Here is a 20,951-nt window from a genome sequence, read left to right as displayed (position 1 = left end):
AATCGGTCAATTTGTGGTGTGCAAACACTTTGTGTTTCTCTGTGACTGCATGCTCGCCACTAGCCAGAGAGAGAAAGATTCCTCTCTTGACGTAATTTGGCTGATTTTGGCTGAAATGCAATCATTTGGCCCGGCCGTTTTAGCTGCTCGTCTGATTGCTGTTGCTCTTTGAGGCGTAGCGGCATCATTATCATCATCATCTTCTTCCATTTCAGATTTTAGCTATTTTTGCCAGGGCATGGGGCTAAATATGTCTATTTATTTATTTATTTTTACAAAATTTCACAGCAATTTGTTTATTGTTATTTACTATAGTCCTACTAGACTCCAGGAAATTACATCTGGCCACAAAAGATCACGGGATCTACTGAATGTGACGGGGGATACTAGGGCGATGCCATACTGTGTGTCATAGGTTCAACTCCCCCCAGAAAATGAAAAATCTTTTCATCTTTTACTTTGGTTGAAAAAAAGAAAAACAAAGTTGTCCTTTAACTACTTAAACCCTCAATACTTTGTAAACTCGCAGACCTTTGCTCTTTGTCGAAATGTAATAGCCGAACTACAAGCTCTCAACTCCTCGCAGACTCCATTCCCAATGGAGTCACATATGCCTCCACTGGGAATGGGAATATAAATGTACAGTATATCGTGTTTGGAGGACAAGATAAATGTTTGTTTATTCATCTAATTTCAAATCAGAAATGTATAACCTTGTCTCTCTTTCTTTCCAGGGTGACCACGGATTACCTGGGTTCAGAGGAGAGCGGGTACGATATGGTTTTTGTGAAGTGGTGAAAGTTGAATGATAATTATTATATTTTTGACTGCTCAATTGTGAACATATTTACTGGCATCCGGGTCTTCCATTATATTGTCTCTGCCGGGTGTAAACCTCATATGTCCAAATCTGTTACCTTTCACGATTCCAAATTCAGTAGCAGATCGACAAGCTCAAAACGTGGTGCGAACCTTTCGAGCATGCAGATCTGCTACTTTTGCTGCTTTTGTGTGACGCTGCAGTATGAGTATATATAAGTGCTAATTTACAAATGTAAATGTACTGAAACATGTGGTCTTTCTTTCATGTTGAGGACTAATGGTTTGATTCCACAGGGGAGTGTTCTCCAGATCCAAGGACCTCGCGGGTACAAAGGGACCAAGGGAGAAGCGGTAGGTCTCCTTAAAGTCTTGTCAAGTTTGTTTACACCAGTGGTTCTGGTGTAAACACACACACACACACGCACACGCACACGCACACGCGCACACGCACACGCACACGCACACGCACACGCACACACACACACACACACACACACACACACACACACACATAATATAGAGTATTGAAAAAAATAGATGCCTCATTGGCCGCTGCAGTTCGTTGGAGCAATGTGTGTTGAAGAATTTACACTGGGGAGGACGTACGCCGGAAGTGTGGAAGGCACGTTACGTCACGCTGTCACTCAAGTGATTCCTGACCAATCACAGCGCATCTTTTCCGGGACTTATCAGACCCGAACATGCGCTCTGTGACGCACACTAATGCTTCCGCGGTGCTTCGCAAGGAATCTCGGGAATGTTTTGCCCTCCCTTGAGCACATACGCTCCAGAGCCGGAAAGGGCGTCTATGTTTATATGTCTATGGTCGGAACCCATGGGGTCGCGGGACCATGGGTCATCAAAAATATTTTACACACCTCAATAGAATTCAACAGAATGAGTGAAATGTAAAAATGATAACAAATACATTTTAATCATAATTGTTACAAAACCCCTACATAGCCCTAGGCTTGCATTACATGTGCGGACAAATGTGCACCATATACGTGCACGTTTATGTGCATAAAATGATACCTCCGGGGTTAGGTTGGGGCCGCGAGTCAATGGCAGCATTATTTTGGGGTCGCGGGGTGAAAAGTTTGGGAACCCCAATACAACATGTTTTTTGTTAGATTAGTTTTAGTACAGAATTCTATATAAAAGCTTGAATGTGTGCAGGTGTGAACTCCACACCTAAAAGAACTTGTTAAATAGTGATGTTTTCTGATGGTCATCTTTGCTATAGAGTGTTTGTTCAGTACTCAGCTCTTTAATAAACAGAAAATATTTCTTCAGAATACCAATTTTATCCAATCAGGACAGAGAACTCAGGATAAACAAGTGGTATTGGAAGGGATGACTCAAAGAAATGAACAAACACAATTGGAACCGGAACACTTTAAAATTGAAGCTGATGAATGGGTACTCTCTCCTGATTGGCTGAAATTAGCAACCCACCTGAAAATGTATTGTATACAAAATGTATTAGTATTATATGAATGCTCTCAGGACTTTCAAGTGGGCCTCCCCTGGAACCACTGATTTAGCTTTTTTTTAATGGTCTGTGACGTTGGGCTGGTTTCAGGGTCTGCTCGGTCCCCCAGGGTTCGATGGTGACAAGGGAGAGAAGGGAGAGGACGGCCCTCCTGGAGTCAAGGTAGAAACAAACCACCTCAAAACATTTATTTTTTACTTCCTCGTCCTGACTCTCACACACAGACACATAAACGCACGCACGCACACACGCACGCACGCACGCACGCACGCACGCACGCACGCACGCACGCACGCACGCGCTGGTTTCATTATTTTGTTTCCAATTTTAACCCTAACCATAAAGCTGTGAGCTTTACTTTCTTGTGTGCAGGTATTGCTCAGTGAAAAGCTCACAACGCATCGTGCTGCGGCCGGGTTGGGTCCAAAACGTTTACTTTTCAGGATAAAAATTCAAAAATAGCAAAAGTAGCAGATCTACAAGCTCACAATGTGCTACGCTTTGAGCGTGTGGATCTGATATAAACTTTTTTGTGACACTGTCGTACGGAAAAACACAAAAAGTTATTTTGGATTAATATGAAGATAAGAGGTTTCTGCCCGACAGCCACGGAATGAAGGTCTTGTTGTGCCTTGCTCAGGAGCACTTAAGCAGTGCCTGAGCGTATGTCACGTACCAGTCGCCATCAACAGACAGATTTAAAGCACATGCCCTCCACTGCAGAATTGGTCCCCACTTGATTAGTCTAATGTACATTTTCTCACTCAACAGTAAATAAACCAACATGCAGTAGCCTAAAAGTGTACACAGGGTATCTGCCTAAAAGTGTATACAGGGTATCTGCACATTTCTAAAGTTACAATGTAAGGCCTTTTAAGACCTTTTAAATGCCTAAAGTGGCCACAATTGTCAAATATTACGTAAGAAAGAGGCAAACATTGTGAAAATAGTTGATCTACAAGCTCACAATGGCTCGTAGCCATGCAGCTGTGGTGACAACACAGAAATGTGTGGGGATTGGCAGGGGACATTAATTGGCATAATGACCTTAATGACCTACCTTGGGAGAACAAAGGGGTAAAAGAAAATAATAGGCTGGCTAACAAAGAAAACAAAACAAAAAACAAAACGAAAACAAGCAGTATCAGATTTCTGTAATTATTAGGGTTTACGTGATGAATGATGATGCTTACTGTTTCATCTTCAGGGTCTGAAAGGCGATGCAGGCGCTAAGGGTTCAGTGGGACCTTTTGGAAAGAGAGGACCTGTAGGACAGAAGGTCTGGATGCATTCATCTCTATTTATATTTAACATGGCTAATAACAATCAATCTTCTTGAACTTGAAACCAGTGAGAAGAAACAATAATTTCTCTCCGTTAAATGGCGGTGGCGCTGTATGAAATTGTCATAATTTCTTAACAGGGAGATAACGGGGTACCTGGCATCAATGGTATACAGGTAGGATTCAATGAATCACACACACACACGCACACACACACACACACACACACACACACACACACACACACACACACACACACACACACACACACACACACACACACACACACACACACACACACACACACAGTGTACAAATACTAGAAGCTCAACCCGGGTCCTCGCGTCTAGAAGTGCCACGAATCTGTCGCAGTGTGATCCGAGTTAGACACACATTGGCAATTAATAAAGCAAAGACAGGAAAAGCCACAGGCATAGAAAACCTGCGAAATGAAATCTTTTGAAACGGGCAAAATTCCCTCTATGTGGTTCAGATCCATTATAACACCTATCTCTAAAAGTGACGACCCAAGGGTGCCCCTTAATTATAGAGGGATCAGTCTGTTGAGTACAGTGTACAAATTATAATCCTCTATACTTAACGAAAGGCTTATGTGCCATCTAGAGATCTACTTGATGAACAAAATGGATTCTGCAAAGATAGAGCTTGTATTGACCATCTTTATTCACTATGTACAATAATAAGGACTAGGTTAGATAAAAGGAAACCCACATTTGCTTGTTTCATATAGATTTCAAAAAAGCTTTCGATCTTATCAACAGGGACCTATACTCTTTTGTAGATTGTCTGAATATGGAGTGAATGGAAAGTTCTACAAATCATTACAATCATTATACAGTGCACCAGTAGCCTGTGTTCAAATAAATGAACTTTGTACAGATTGGTTTCCAACACCACTGGGAGTAAAACAAGGAGATAATCTTTCGCCTACTTTATTTGCAATTTATATTAATGATCTAGCTAGCATGTACAATTAAGTCACTAAACTGTAGTGTGCAATGTGGAGATTTTGCAGTGAGCATCCTTTTGTACGCGGACGACATTGCTTTACTGGCCGAAAGTGAATCTGATATGCAAAAAATTCTATCTCATACAAATGAGTGGTGTAAAAAATGGAGGATGTCTATTAATGAAAAGAAAACAAATACAAATACAAATACATTTCAGAAGCTCTCTAACTCCCATTAGTAAAGTCAGTTTTATTTTGGTGTTTATTTACCGGGTCTACCTCATCGAGGTCATGGTTTCATTTTTGGTTCCAGGGTCGCAACGGGGACCACGGATTGGACGGTGCCAAGGGTGACAAAGGAGACATTGGACTGCAAGGCCAGAAGGGGGATCAGGTATTGTATATTGATTCGGGACCCATTTCTGGGTCGCGGACCAATCTTTTGTGTTCTCAATTTGAAGCCTCAGTAATAAATTAAGTCGTGAGAGGCCTGCACATTGCAGGATTGCCCAATAAGCCAAGAGCTGATAATCGGCCAAATTCTCTTCATTCTGTGATCATTGGCAGTGACCGGTGACCGGTCCTTTGCAGCGGTTGCGCCTACATTATCCCATTTAGGCCTGACGTCGAAATTAATCCTGTTTAAATCCTGTTTTATGAAAAACCTTATGTTTCTGTCAGTGGTGCTCAATATTTCATGTCAAGGACCCCAAAAATGATATGTAATTGGCCGCCGACCCCCATCTGAAAATATATTGTTCCAGGGACCTCCCCCAGAAGCAAAGCATTTTAGTTAAAAACGCTCTGAAAGAAGATTTGCACCACATTTTCGCGATTTTTCAAAAATAGCAGATCTACAAGCTTGTAGCGCGGCACTCAGTTATAGCTAAAGTATAACCACAAAAGGCGTTAAAAATGCTGAGTCGGTCGACGGCTTTAAGAGAATGTTAAAGTGTAGTTCTTGCTGTATTGTATTTTTTACATTATTGTGCTGTTTCCTTTTTTGTTTTGTTTTTTACTTGATTGCTTATACTGTCTGTGTTCAGCACCATTGTAACTTTGTTTCGAAAGGTGCTTTATAAATAAAAATGTACATATATACTTACATACAGTTTGGTCCATACTGTATGTAAGTAAGTATACGTACATTTTTGAATGTAGCATCGTCTCCTCCATACTGTATGGACTGTACGATGCTGCCTTCCTGTATCCTGAAACACTTGTTGTTGAGTTTCCCAAGTTTGTGCATCTTCTATTGTTTGTGTTCAAGAATTTCTTGTGAAATGCGAACTCAAATGAAGATGTTAGGATGTGTTTACAGGGAGATGCGGGTGAGCCAGGCTTAGCAGGAGACAATGGAGACAAAGGAGAAAAGGTGAAGACTGTTCAGAGTCAAAAACGACAACCTTCTTTGTATTGACAAACTTTACTGAGTTGAACGTACTGCAAAAACAACAAACCGGCCACTGCCATTGATTCACATAATAGACTGTCTGCAAAAGCCCGCGTATAGTGCAAAGCCCGCTGGGTAGTGGGAAGTACCAAAGAACACACCAATAGAGTGGCAGAACCGTAAGTACCATAATAGTGCAATGCAAAACAGAACATTTTACAATCTCCCACTTTTCTTTTCTTTTTCTTTTTTTAAAACAAAAAAAACAAAATCTATTATTAATGTCCATAGGCATGTGAGAACATAGTGACCAAAAACAAAATTACAGTTCAATGTTCAAAAAAATAATACAGTAGTCTCTATTCCACTTTCCATACTCCAACACTGAGTGCCTTTAGGAGCTGAAGTGCGGATGCACCTCGTTTTGTCAAGCAATCAGCTAGCTGCTCTCCTGTAGGTGCCCACAGTATCCGTTGGATTCTTTTGCTCTGAAGAAGTTCCTTGATACCACTTATTTCAATGCGGAGCCTTTTCTCTGTCACTGACTTAGTAGACTTGATAGCATCAGCAAGGGAGTGGTTATCAGTGACACACACTATTGGTAATACATGCTGGGTAAGATGTCCTGTGGTAAGTTCTGCATGGAGGTCAGAAAGAGAAATAGCACTGTCAACAGCATCTGCAAGAGCGAGTGTTTCTCCAGCAAGTGTGCTTCGGACGACTCTCCTGATCTTCTTTGACTGCCAATAAACAGGTGAGAATCTTCCTTCCTCACCCATCAGCACAATGAGATGTCCCCCTTGAGTGCCACCATCTGGAAGGTTTCCCAGTGAGGCATCACAGAACACTACTAGCTTTAGAGAGCTGTCTTTTCCCAGGTTCTGAAATTTCAGTGTCACTTTTTCTGATTTTAGCTTTCTCACCACCTTGTTTGTGTCATGTAAACTCTGTACAGTAGCATGTTTTATGTTAGCTGCAAGGACACAAGTATCAAACATAATATCAGGTCGACTTTGTCTGGCAACCCACAGAAGTTGACCTATCTTTGATCTAAGGTCATCAATTTCACTCTCAGTCAGGGGAGCATCCCGGCTCATCGCTCTGGAGGTGTCCATGTGAATTGGCTGAAGATTCTGTATGTAATTGTCTTGATGCATACAAGTTACTCCACTTTCAGTGACATACTCCATGCCTACATAGCGAAAACTGTCATGTTCTTCTCTGCCCACTTGAAAGGCAGATTGCAGGTGAGGGATCACTGTTGTTGCGAAACTGTGTGAACCACCCCAGATGAAATCATCAACATGACAAGCAAGCACTCCAGACACATTACAATCATTATCCAACCAATAAAAAATGGCAGGGTCAACTTGTGACATCTTTCCTCCAGTTTGCAACATTGTCTCTTTAACTCTATTGTACCAGTACAGTGATGCATCATTTAGTCCATATACACATTTATTCAGCTTCCACAGAGCTCCTTCACTCTTTGCTTCAGGTGGTGGACGGAGATAAATGTCTCGGGATAGCTCATTTCCCTGAAGGAATGCTGACTTAATGTCCATAGAGTGGGGTTTCCATTGGTTTTGACATATCACTGACATGAGTAGTCTAAGAGACTCTGAGGCACATGTTGGAGAGTCTTTTGGGAGATCTTTTGTGTTTAGCTCTTCAAAACCTCTCGCCACTAGTCTTGCTTTTGGAACTATGCCGTCTGCTGTGTCTTTGAGTGTGCACACCCATCTTGTGGAAATACACTTTTGTCCCATATTCTGTACTTCATTGAACACTCCATGTTTTTTCCAGTTACTGATTTCAGTAAGTTTAGCTGATTCAAATGACACATCCTTTGTAACCAGTACATCATCGTGATGTCTGTCAGGTGGCTGTTCCACCCTGTCCAATGGTTCAATCCGCAGTGTGTCAACCTGTGAAAGGTCAGCTGACCTGGTTGTGCCAGTGAGGCTAACTGGCTCAGTGTACTCCAGATTGTACCAGTTCTTGTTTTTTCCTGTTGTCTTTCCTGCTCGGCCGAGCACTTTTGCTGTGTGTGAAATTCCAGTGTCTCTTTCCACATACTTAATAAATTGACCTGCCTTTAGATTCATACTGCAGTCTGCTCTTATGATAGGAGGTTGTCGGTTGGATGGATCATCAGCCTGCTCAATGTTGTCTGTGTCATTATTAGAGTCCCCTGCAGCATTCTCTGTGTCAGGTACATCACTAGATTCAGTATCGGGTACATTTACAACATTGTTCATGTCACATTCTGCTGCATTATATTCTGTCTGACTTTCTTGGCTGTCACCTGACTTGTCAGTGTAGTGATCTTTGGCCTTGCGTAGTCTACAGTGATGCACCCGGACATAGGTGCCTCCATGTCTAACAAATATGACCACGCCGTCCCGTCCAATTACCACTCCAGGGCCTTTCCATTCATTGCAGTCCATTCTTTTGTAGTACACTTTGTCTCCAGTTTCGTAGTGTTCATCTGTGGGGCGAAGCTGTGTGCGTAGAGCTCTCCTGATTCTCTCAGAGCACTCTGCCTCAGTAAACGCTGTCCTTGCTTCATGCAATGCTGAAATGTGCTGTCCTACCCATTTACTTATTGTAGTGCCCTCCAGGGCAGGCGGTTTATCAACTAGCACAGAAGGTAGGTTTGGATTTTGCCCAAATACCAGCTGGTATGGACTAAATCCATGTACATTGTGCATTGTATTCTTTGCCATCAGAGCCCAATCTAGGGCTGTTTTCCAATCACATCCACTGCTTTTCTTCACCTTTAACATTATCTCTGTAAGGGTCTGGTTATGTCTTTCACACAATCCATTACTCCATGGACTGTAGGCAGCAGTGGTTTTGGTCTCAATGTTAAAGTTCTCTGCCATGTCTCTCATTTCCTCATTGTTGAATTCTCCGCCATTATCAAAATAAAGTTTCGCCGGGGCTCCATGAACACTCACCCAGGAATGAATAAAGTGCCTCACAATTTCACTGGATTTTTTTTGTGGTCACAATACTACCAGCACTGAACCTGGTGAAGTGATCAATCATGTGAAGGTACCACACATTAGGTTCTAGCTCATGCAGATCTAATGCCACAGTTTCATTGTAGGTTGAAGCCATTGGTAGACCAACTGATGGCTTTGGCTTGGCTCTGTTGTATCTCAGACATGTTTCACAGCTGCTTACAATGTCATTCAAAATAGTAATGCTCTCATCATCATTAGTTCCAGCACTAGTCAGTAATTTTTTAAGTTTATCAACCGAAGCATGTCCAAACTGCTTGTGGAGTTTCACCAAGGCTTTGCGTTTTTCATCTTTACTCATGCCATCTGTTATGGCCAAAACCTCATTAGCTTGGGGCTCATTCATGGCTGTGCAATCTTTGTCCACTATGCTGACACAGTAGTGTCCAGAGGATGTGATTTCAAGGGGCACAGGTTTCTGAAACATTGTGGCTTTATCATTCTCAATGTCAAGCACAGCTTTTGCCCTCTTAAGTGATGCTTTGCTTAGTAGTAAAGGAATGTCCACTGGGACCACCTCAGTCTCTATATGGCACTTGGTTTGGCCTATCTTAGCTGGGATTTTCACCTTTTTTGTAGAATGAACAACTTGACCATCACCAAACTTGAAAGCTCTTCTACTCTGTGTATTTTCCATTTTATTCCTGTCACTCTCTTTCAGTGTATGAATGTAACTGTCCAACCATTTTTCACCACAGACTGTTCTGGTGCATGCAGTGTCAATTACAGCTGAACCTAAGGCCTCCACCATGAATATTTCAGCATCAGATATTGACTCTTTAGAAAACAAAGTAATGTGGCATTCTTCAATTTTTTCTGCCTCTGCATTTTCTTCCGTCATTTTCACATGCTCAGCTTTGTGTGGGCAGTCCTTGGCCCAGTGGAACGTACTCTGACAAATAGCACATTTTGTTCTCCTTCCATACCTGTCCAGTGGGTTTGAGCCAGTCAATGGCGCCCTCGTGTGGTTGGTTTGGGAACGGAATTTGCTCCCGTAATTACCGTCTTTCCTCTGATCAACATAAAAAGCAGTATCTTGTCGCACTTGAATTCCTCCGCTGCTGCTCGTGGGTAACACAGTCTTGTCTCCAAAAATCCTTTTTAGAGCTGACTTCATGCTTGCAAATGTAAGTGTTGAACACGCTGTAAGAGCAAGCTGTTTATCTTTAACATCCAGATCGGCTGTATCCAACAACTTGAATGCTAAAACAGTGTCAGGAAGAGACATGTCAAATCTGCGCATTTTGTTGTACCTCTGCTCGAAATGGACGATGTAATCCGCCATGGAAACGTCATGTTCTCTCCGAGTCTTGTCAAAGTCCGTGTATGCGTCGTAAGCCCGGTCTTTTTCTTCTTTTTGGAATACATTATCCAATGCCTCTACAAGTGTCTTCATCCCATCGTCTTTGTTCAAATCGTCCGCAGGTATTTCCAACGCTGTATCTCTAGCTCTCCCCGTCAGTGATAGAGCAACAGCTAAAGCCTGTTTCTTCGTATCCAGTTCAGTGACACGTTTCCACATTTCAACTTCATTTTTCCAGCTCTCATAAGACTTCTTTTCTTCAAACGCCGGAGGGACTCTGTAGTTAACGTTGTGAACCATCCTCTGCTACCATTGATAAGTCAAAAACGACAACCTTCTTTGTATTGACAAACTTTACTGAGTTGAACGTACTGCAAAAACAACAAACCGGCCACTGCCATTGATTCACATAATAGACTGTCTGCAAAAGCCCGCGTATAGTGCAAAGCCCGCTGGGTAGTGGGAAGTACCAAAGAACACACCAATAGAGTGGCAGAACCGTAAGTACCATAATAGTGCAATGCAAAACAGAACATTTTACAGTTCAGACGGTGATATTCTGTGTGTGTGTGTGTGTGTGTGTGTGTGTGTGTGTGTGTGTGTGTGTGTGTGTGTGTGTGTGTGTGTGTGTGTGTGTGTGTGTGTGTGTGTGTGTGCGTGCTAATTTTGCAGACTGCAGGACTGATGAAGCACCAAATGTCCATATGATGCGTAGCAGCGTCATTGATTGATTGATTCAATACTTTATTAGTCATAAATGTAAACAGCAAGTGGTACAGTAAGACATTTAGGCTAAAAGTATAACATCGTATCTTGTTATCTCCTGAGCACTGTGTAATTTTTGCGTTGACAAGTGCAGAACATAATTGTGGAAATGTAATTGTATTGGGTTTTACAATAGTTTACTGAGTTTTTACAATAGTTTACTGGGATGGTGCTACATCTTACTGGTTTGTACTTGAATGGACAGGGATTCAGAGGGTTTCCAGGACGCATGGGGACTCCAGGACTGAACGGAGAACAGGTTAGACACTGGTTTGTTCAAATGAAACCTCTTTAAGTGTGTGTGTAAATAATATCCAGTGGTGGAAATAGTACACATGTTTTACTTAAGTAAAAGTATCAATACTGCAATGCAGACATACTCGGTTACAAGTAAAAGTCCAGAAATAACATTTTAGTCAAAGTATTGGCATCAAAATTAAAGTACCAAAAGAAAACACTCATTATGCAGAAATGTCCCATTTCAAGTTTTCAAATTTTTTAACTTTTGAAACTTTTGAAAATAGCCGATCTACAAGCTCACAATGTGTCGCGATGCGACACATTGTGAGCTTGTAGATCTGCTATTTTCAAATGGTCTAAATGTATAGGGCTGAAGTGGGTAATGTGTGTTTTGTCATAATAATCCAAATCTATAAAGTAATTAGTAACTAAAGTTTTCAAACAATTGTAGTGGAGTAAAAGTACAATATTTGCCTCTAGTATGTATATACTGTAGTGGAGTAGAAGTAAAGGTATTGGAAATACTCAAGAAAAGTACACAAATATCTCAAAATTGTACTTCAGTACAGTTACTGATAATATCTGTGTGACATGGAAGTGACATATGACGTATCATCTCTGTGTGACAGGGTGACACGGGATCACCTGGCACTGCTGGTGTACCAGGCCTCCATGGACTCACTGGACCCAAGGTACAGTATAGCCGGCGGGGTAAAACGAGCATGCCATAGGATATGGTCTCCTATGAATACAATATTAGCGTACGGTGTACACAAACACATCATTATTTGACAGTATTAGGATGTTGATATTCATTTTGCATTCATCTGATAGGGCCCCAAATCATTAGCCTGGCTAATAAGCCAGACCGAATCAGCCATTGGCAAAAAGAAATTGCCTGCCGGCGGATTACGGTCTGGAGAGGCTCAATTGTACGCCCATTTCCTACACCAGAGAACTGGTGTGGCCAATCGGGACACGGTATGCAATATGGGCGGGCTTTGGTACAGTGACGTTCAATGCTTGAGACCTTTAACTGACAGTAGCTCTGACCAATTGCGTCAAAGAGAAAATGTTTGAACCCGCCCCCCGGGAAACAAGATCCATACACAGCATCTCCAGACTCAAATACCACACGACAGTGTGATTTGAGTCTGGCTTATTAGCCAGGCTACCAAATCATACCCTAGAAAGCACTAGTGTCTATTTCAAACACAAAGTGTCATATTTTAACAGCTATATGATGATTTCCTTTTTTTCATAGAAGTGTATATTTGTTTGTACGTCTCTAAATGTTCTGATGAATTGAAAATGGAGGACCCTTATGTAAACAAGTCTTAGTGCTTTTTCTGGTTTTATCCCCATTGCAGTCTTTGTATTGACCTGCACTTTCGTTTGAACTGTACCCATTCTACAATCAATCAATATTGTGTCACTGTACGTTCAGGGTGATAAGGGGGACGGAGGAATCAACGGTGTGGATGGAGTCCCAGGACACAAGGGAGAAAAGGTGTGTGTGTGTGTGTGTGTGTGTGTGTGTGTGTGTGTGTGTGTGTGTGTGTGTGTGTGTGTGTGTGTGTGTGTGTGTGTGTGTGTGTGTGTGTGTGTGTGTGTGTGTGTGTGTGTGTGTGTGTGTGTGTGTGTGTGTGTGTGTGTGTGTGTGTGTGTGTGTGTGTGAAGTTAAATTATTACCTATACCGTCTGTAACGTTGAAATCGTCAATAGAATATTCAATCAATCAAACCTCCAATCAAATTCCATTCTTCAAGCATAGCGATAAAACTATTTAGTAGTAGTTCACCCAATCAATTACACGTACTTACACACCCCATATATTTTTACGACAGGCTCATCAGTAGTCTGAAAGAGTCTCAAAGACTCCGTCGGTCATCAAATTATTGCATAGGAATGTGACAAAAACAAATAATCTCCATGAATGAAGATTTTTAGGGCCTTTTAGGGCCCGATTCACTAAGCTGTTTACACGCATATTTTGGGTATAAAGGACCCATAATAATTTTACACTCTCAAGAGTTAAAGATCTACAGTATATTAGGGTCCATTTGGTTACCAACTCTCCGTCATTTAAAGCTGGGGACCACCTGGAACCCCCTCCAGGACCACTGGTTGAGAATCACTGTTCTGGACTACTAACGTGGGAAGTTTGGAAGATTCCTTTCCACCCAAAATATGTGTGTAAACACAGTCAGTGAGTGTATATGTCTTCTCACATAGAAATAAAACCCTGGTATACGATGAACGAGCCGGTTCCTTCATTCTCCTCCACGCAGGGGGTGTCGGGGTTCGCCGGGTTCCCAGGGTTCAAGGGCTCGGCAGGGAGTGCCGGGAGCAACGGAGGCGAGGGACAGGCGGGACCGCCGGGGCTGCGGGGGGACACGGGACCAAAGGTAAGGCCACATCAGGAGGACCACAGGCGTGCATGCGTGCTTGCGTGCGTGCGTGCGTGCGTGCGTGCAATTTTTCAACAGGTAGTTTCAAATAACGGTTAAAGTGGTTACAAGCTAAGGTGCCACAGATGCGTTCCAGGTCTTAATGGGGTCATCAGAATGGAGCGGTGAGAGGTTGTGAGTGGAGTGGTGGCAGTGGAGTGGAGCATGGAGAGGTGCTTCTCTCCACTCAGCTCCACTTCACATGTCTTGAGGAGAGGAGGGTTGGCACGGAGCATCTAACTATACCTCGAAAGAGTTGGAAACGGCCACGACACAAGAGGCGGCTTCACTGATCTCATTCCTCTGCAGATATGGCACAAACATGGGGATGAATTAATTCTACTACTGTGCCACCGAAGTGTGGAATGCCCTACCGCACGCAGACATCAAAACAATTGTGACTGCCTCCCTACCCTCCTTCAAAACCGCCAGCCGTAAAACAGCACCTGGACCTAGACCAGTGTTGAAAAATGTCTGTCGACTACCTTTTTTCACTGATGAAGACAATCAAATAACAAGAACTAAAAACAAAAATGTTAGGGAGGGACTAGATCGAGCAGAGCTAAAAGGCATGTCATTTTATGTTTGGTTGCGCTTGGGTAGCAGATGCAAGATGCAACACATTGCAGCGCAACGCGTTGTGAGCTTGTAGATCGGCTATTTTCAGCATTCAACCAAGCATGAAATCGGACATTACGACGTCATCATTGATACTTTTAAAGCATTTGAGTACTTGTTACGACCCTTAGTGTCTAGGGGCAAAGACCCGCAACATGTTGAAAATGAGAAGCAGCAGCTTGTGCAAAAATATAATTTATTAACAAAAATGGGGATAAATTAATGAATATTTAGTATTTACATAAAATGAATCAATGAATTGAATTGGCAGAAGAGCAATTGAAATCAGACTAACAACAACAAATGGCAAACTACAACTAAGCAAACCTAATCCTTTCCCTTCAAATCATAATCAAAGTCACTGGTTGGGGGAAGGAGGCAATCCTCCTTCCCCAGCGACGGTCAGGCTCAGACTGGCTTTTATAGTGGTGGGCTGGGCCTTCCAGCTCAGCGTTGCCATGGAGACGAGAGCAGCCACAAATCCTGTCAGGGTGATCAGGTCCTCACAGGTGAGAAGGAACCTGAGCATCAATTACTAACTGATTGGCAATGAAGCCAACACCCAAGCCTCTTCTCCCATTCACAGAATCCTCCAGCTCTCCACCTGGACTGAAGACAGAACACACAGACCAACACAATACCCCCCTACTAATATACTATCATTACTTACTATCTTACTATCATTAACCAAAAGTATAACTAAACTAAATAATAAATATGGCCAGGGGCCATCACACCCCCCATCCTAAAGAAAACTTCTTCTCCCAGAAGTTTTCTCTAAATCCAACATGCTCAGGTACACATAAAAAAACTGCAACACATGTAAACACCTAGCCATTTTCCACCCTACAGAGGTGCAACATGGCCGGTGTGCTAGACAACCCGAGTGGCAATAAAAAACATATCTGAACTCTCCTTAGTACGTGGGGGTAAAAGGACTGGCCAAGTACCCTTTCTCATTTACGAATTCACGACAAATTTCAAAGCCATCGGAACTACAAAAACAGAATTCGAATGTATATTTCAAAAACACCTCGTGCTGCAAATATATTTTAAAAAGACGCCTCACCGGTTCTTTGCAGCTTTACAGAAAAATAATACTAAATGACCAATAAGATTATATCACTATGGAAAAACAGCACAGAAAAACACATTAGAAGGCACCTGAGCACATGTGTGGACATGCTTGACCAATCACAGGATAAAACGAATAAAACTAACTCACTTTGGTACGTCAGGTTAACACATAACCCTTCTCATTTTAATATGCCAAATGGACCAAAATCAAACTTGTTCAGGTCGGTACGTCATGTGAGGTTATGTCACATAACCCGTCTCTCGTTAGAACTAGTTTAACACTATACAAAGCAATATGGTTCAAGGGTTATGTGTCACAGTACTTTTTCCACCACTGTCAATTTTGTCTACAAATAGAAATAACTAGTTAGTGCCCACAGTGGGAGGTGAGAATGATTGATTGAATAATCAACACATCCTGTACGTCAGCCAGATGGACAAACAGCTATTGTTAGCAGTGATATTAAAAATCACACCCGTGTGAACTGAGTGGCCCCCCTTACACCCCCCCCCCCCCCTCCCCCCTCTCTCTCTCTCATCAGCAGGCAACAGTGCAACACTATCTCTCTCTCTCTGTTTCTGGCACGACAGCGCCCCTACTGGTACTCATGAGTCACACATGAGTCACACACATTAACACGAGTCACATAGGTGAACACGAGTCACATAGGTAGGTGAACACGGACATTGCTGTTCCTTGGAGTGGTTGCACCACTCAAAAAGCCATCTGCGCAACTTATTGGGATTGTGGCTTTATAGGTCTTGTATAGCAGCTACAAACGTCGGGTGTCGCTTTGTATCTTCACGTTGCGCAGCTTCCGTCGAAAACTCCACTGTAGCTTTGCATCTGCCAGCAGAAAACCTTTACAGTTTGTATTCCATGAAGGAAGAGTAAGATAAAAGCTGAGCGCCGTGGTGACTCATTTATAAAGTCATCAACTGACTGCCATCATTACAAACTTCATGACACGTTTCCACCCACCTTCTCTCTTCATACAATTTGAAATGGTCATATAAGCACCGTGACAGCTATGCGTGCTTTTAATTCACAAGAAGTCATACCTACATACGCCTTGCCACACAGGCATGTCAGAAGGTAAATGACAGCCCTAGTTGTGCAGGTAATAATGCCTCTGATGGGGATATTTTTACCAGAATGAGGATGCTTACATTTATGACATTTGCGAGTGCTGTTGCATTGAGCGCAGGAGCCACATTTATAGTTGCCGTTAGGGATAGGCGCCAATACACGTTGAGTGGGGGTTGGGACAGGGGGTAAATCGGACTTGACCAAGTGATTTCTAAGATTCTGACCACGAGAGATAATATGACACTTTAGAATAGGTAGTGGAGAAGATGGTTGACTGAGTCTTGTTTTCTGACCGTCTGTGAAATAAATCAGACCTAGGTTTATGATTGATCTTATCCAGGGCGTTGTCAATCTGGGTATTGGAATAGCCCCGTTCTTTAAATTTAGCCTGCATTTTTATCAAATGCCGGTTCAAATCCGTAGGTTTATTGCAAATACGTTTGACTCTGCAAAATTGGCTATATGGTAGGCTGTTTTTTAGATGTAGCGGGTGACAACTGTCAGCTCTCAGTAGGCTGTTTCGGTCAGTAGGCTTAGTGTAGAGGTCAGTATATAAAACACCATCTTCTCCCCTGCAGATCAGTAGATCCATAAAGTTCAAAGAATGAAAATCAAAAGACATGGTAAATTTCAGATGATCTGAACATGATTTAACAAACAAAAAAAAGTTATTAAGTTGTTCTCTTGTACCATTAAACAAAAGGAAGATGTCATCTATATATCTTTTCCAAAGAGTAATATTAGCTAAAAATGGGTTTTGAGCAGGATTGAGAATCTTTGATTTCTCTAGGTACCCAACATACAGGCCTGCGTAATTAGGGGCCATAGGTGACCCCATCACTACACCCCTCTTTTGTAGAAAATAGTCATCCTGAAACATGAAGTAATTGTGTGTAAGTACTAGCTCAGCCAGATTGACAATGCACGAGTTAGAGGGTATGGCTGAGGTAGGGCGCTCTAATAGGAAATGTTCCAGGGCCTGGATGCCGCCTTCGTGAGGTACATTTGTGTACAGCGACTCTACATCCAGCGTGACAAGAAAGGTATCTGCTCTTAAGGGTTCAAGGTTTTCAACAATGGATATCATGTGACCTGTGTCTTTCACATAGGACGGGAGGAGTTCATTAAAAGGTTTAATAAAGAAGTCTACAAAAGAAGAGAGAGGTGCTGTTACTGAGTCGATGCCCGATATAATGGGGCGACCTGGGGGTTTCTCAAAGTTTTTATGAAGTTTAGGTAAAATATAGAACACTGGTGTCTTAGGATGCTGTTTATTAAGAAATTCAAATTCCTTTTTTGTAATCTCACCAGAACGTAAAAAACCTTGTAGAGTGTCATTATGTACTGAACAGAAACTGCTTGGCTTCGTTCAGTGCCCCACGTCTCACCACAGTATAGATCACGCTCAAAGTTGACAAAGTGCCGCTACAACCCCCGGATGTCTGGACCGCAGGGTTCTAGCTCTGTCCAGCATTGGAACACACAGCCTAGTCAAATCTCCTGTATTTGCTGCTGGGCTCCGCTCCCTTGTCCAGCTGCCCAAAGCGCCTCATCCTAACCGCCTCCGTATACCTGGCCTGCAAGCCAGGGTCGGTTGCGAGTGCCTTCCAGTCGTGTCGGATCTTGGGGCTTGGCTTGGGGACCTTGAGGCTTAGTCGCACCCTCGTGGAGACGTGCTGTACGGTTCAGCATTCAGGATGGAGCTCCTCCACTTTCCCTTCACAAGTATATGTAGTTAATAATTTCACCCAAAAAGGTTTAGAACAATATATGACTATTGGTGTACAAAGTGCGTGTCAATATACTGTGTGTCAATTATGTAACATAAGAGGATTCCCTTAAATGAATTTGTGTTTTGACTGAGGGTATGCGCGTGACATCATCATCATACCCAGAAGTTATGCAGGAACGCCTACTGAGTTGCAAAAAACTGCTTTCTGACCTTAACAGCCATACAGCCAATGTGATCTGATCTAAACGACGTTAAATAATGTTAAACTTTGGCCACTCACTTTGTCCCTCGATTTGCCACTCACTTTATGCATACGCTCTATTGTAAACCTGAATTAGGCCAAAGTATTTCCAGCACAACTTAGTTGTGTTGGTCGTGGAGTGGATGGCAGAATAGTCAGATACTGGACACAAAACAACGCTCTGTATCTAAAATAAATGTATTCCAAGGCAGCTTGCTCTTCCATAAGGCAAGATCCAGGGCATAATGGATTATGGATAATAGATCTCTTAAAGGGAATGGTACCTGGCACACTGATTGGTTCAAGTTGCGTAACGCCAAAACCACACCTATGCATAATGTAAGGGGTAATGGAGGTGTTTAAGGGACTGATAGCAATTTTTTTACGGGGCCACACCTCTCACACAATACTAAATCCCCAAATTAAGGAAAAAGGGCCGCTGCCGCAAGATGGAGCCCACAGTCTTTTGTTTGTCAGCTGCCTCGTGCTTCAATAAATACGTTTGTTTTGAACTTTCCTGTTTGAGACTCTGCATATTGGGTTCAGTCATCCTGGTATCCTGACAATAGCCTAGGTAACACTCTTGACATGGGGGTGGGAACAGCATTATCTTTTCAATAAGGATAAAAGGAGATTTTACCAGAGGTGGTCAGTGTCAAGGAGAGATGATTTAGGAGAAAAAAAATTACTTTCTTTATATTTTGGTGACTTTTTTTCTTCTTCTGTTTCCCAGGGAGTACGGGGCAGAAGGGGCAAAGCCAAGCCATGCCAGAGAGGACCCCCTGGCACGTCTGGCGGGACAGGAGACACTGTAAGTGCAGTGGTGGTCCGGGGACCGCCAGGGGTCCTTGAGGAGGGGGTTATGGGGTCCGGGGAACCCCAGGGGTCCTTGAGGAGGGGGTTATGGGGTCCGGGGATGCCAGGGGTCCTTGAGGAGGGGGTTATGGGGTCCGGGGATGCCAGGGGTCCTTGAGGAGGGGGTTATGGGGTCCGGGGAACTCCAGGGGTCCTTGATGAGGGGGTTATGGGGTCCGGGGAACACCAGGGGTCCTTGAGGAGGGGGTTATGGGGTCCGGGGAACTCCAGGGGTCCTTGAGGAGGGGGTTATGGGGTCCGGGGATGCCAGGGGTCCTTGAGGAGGGGGTTATGGGGTCCGGGGAACTCCAGGGGTCCTTGAGGAGGGGGTTATGGGGTCCGGGGAACCCCAGGGTTCCTTGAGGAGGGGGTTATGGGCGGGTCTGTTGTGGCCTTAATGTTGGGGGTCCTAAAACTGGGGTCCTTGAAATGGAAACAAGTTACAATCACTGCTGTATAAGGCACACTCCTCGAACCCTAAACACGCACGCATGTGCGAGCGCCGAGCGTGCACACACGCGCACACACACACACACACACACACACACACACACACACACACACACACACACACACACACACACACACACACAGATAAACTTGTTGGACAGCGCCATCATCATTGTTGGATTCCTTGTATTGTCAAGACATTTAACCACTTAAACCCTAGGCTCAATACTTAGTAAACGTGACCTTTGGCTCTGTACTTGGTCGGCTTTTTCCCACCTCTACACCAAAGTTCTTGTCAGAATAGGGATTGCTATAGGGTTCAAATGGTTCATGAAAAAATAAAGTAGAAGAATCCAATCAACCAACTCTGAGGAGCCCTCAGGGGTCCCGGACCCCCTGTTGAAGACTGGTATAAAGGGAAGTGTTTATGTATAAGTGGATGTGTGCTTATCTTACAGGGCAACGCAGGGAATGAAGGAGGGAGAGGCGAGAAAGGAGAGCCTGGACTCTCTGTGAGTTTTTCCGACGCTCAGACCGCACGCACGCACGCACGCACGCACGCACGCACGCACGCACACACACACACACACACACAGCCTTATTTGGAATACCCATTGGCAAATCTTAGATTGCGTCATGTAAGAGCTGTGTTCCAAAAATAAACAAACCACCTCGGCGATTCTGTGCATCATGCATCAGGTGCATACGTGTGTATGCAGTACATACTGCAGGCAATTATTATTATTGAACACCATAGTCTAGACTTTGAATCTTGACTTTCTCTCTGTCTCAAGGTTGAAGAGGTGAAGGATCTAGTCAGTCAAGAGGTGGTCGAAAAGTGCGGTGAGTGCGTGTGCACGAGTATATGTGTGTTTTTTACTTTACTTGTGAAGGCCAAATGTCCCCACAATTATAGTAGATTTTGAGACAGACGTTGGGAGGACCATTTTCCTGGTCCTCACAAGATAAAGGGTTGCTTTTTGGTTTAAAATAGTTTTAGAGTTGTAGGCTTATACAACTAGGTTTCTTGAATAATTGAATACACAGGACCAATGGAAAAAGTCCTCGCAGGGCTTTTTGTATTATCCTTTTAGCACCATTATCATAACCTGACTCCGCCAGGTGGCGGCAGCAGTGA

At 43.2% G+C, this 20,951-nt stretch overlaps 1 protein-coding gene across 1 annotated transcript in view; it reads left to right on the top strand.

Moving 5' to 3' along the window:
* col7a1l (collagen type VII alpha 1-like) overlaps nucleotides 1-20,951 on the top strand; it is a 136,251-nt gene that overhangs the window by 109,943 nt on the left and 5,357 nt on the right. Inside the window, exons 92-106 of the mRNA XM_079494216.1 lie at nucleotides 735-770; nucleotides 1,117-1,173; nucleotides 2,408-2,479; nucleotides 3,525-3,596; nucleotides 3,741-3,776; nucleotides 4,884-4,964; nucleotides 5,892-5,945; nucleotides 10,205-10,417; nucleotides 11,266-11,319; nucleotides 11,930-11,992; nucleotides 12,748-12,810; nucleotides 13,592-13,708; nucleotides 19,242-19,319; nucleotides 20,272-20,325; nucleotides 20,608-20,656. Of these exons, the coding sequence (XP_079350342.1) occupies nucleotides 735-770; nucleotides 1,117-1,173; nucleotides 2,408-2,479; nucleotides 3,525-3,596; nucleotides 3,741-3,776; nucleotides 4,884-4,964; nucleotides 5,892-5,945; nucleotides 10,205-10,417; nucleotides 11,266-11,319; nucleotides 11,930-11,992; nucleotides 12,748-12,810; nucleotides 13,592-13,708; nucleotides 19,242-19,319; nucleotides 20,272-20,325; nucleotides 20,608-20,656 (1,099 nt within the window). The remainder of the gene's footprint in view (nucleotides 1-734; nucleotides 771-1,116; nucleotides 1,174-2,407; nucleotides 2,480-3,524; nucleotides 3,597-3,740; nucleotides 3,777-4,883; nucleotides 4,965-5,891; nucleotides 5,946-10,204; nucleotides 10,418-11,265; nucleotides 11,320-11,929; nucleotides 11,993-12,747; nucleotides 12,811-13,591; nucleotides 13,709-19,241; nucleotides 19,320-20,271; nucleotides 20,326-20,607; nucleotides 20,657-20,951) is intronic.

Source organism: Electrona antarctica (genome assembly GCF_951216825.1).
Source record: "Electrona antarctica genome assembly, chromosome: 23".
In the NCBI taxonomy this organism is placed as follows: domain Eukaryota; kingdom Metazoa; phylum Chordata; class Actinopteri; order Myctophiformes; family Myctophidae; genus Electrona; species Electrona antarctica.
Note: the sequence above shows the minus strand (reverse complement) of the source record. Positions and strands in the feature narration are given on the sequence as shown.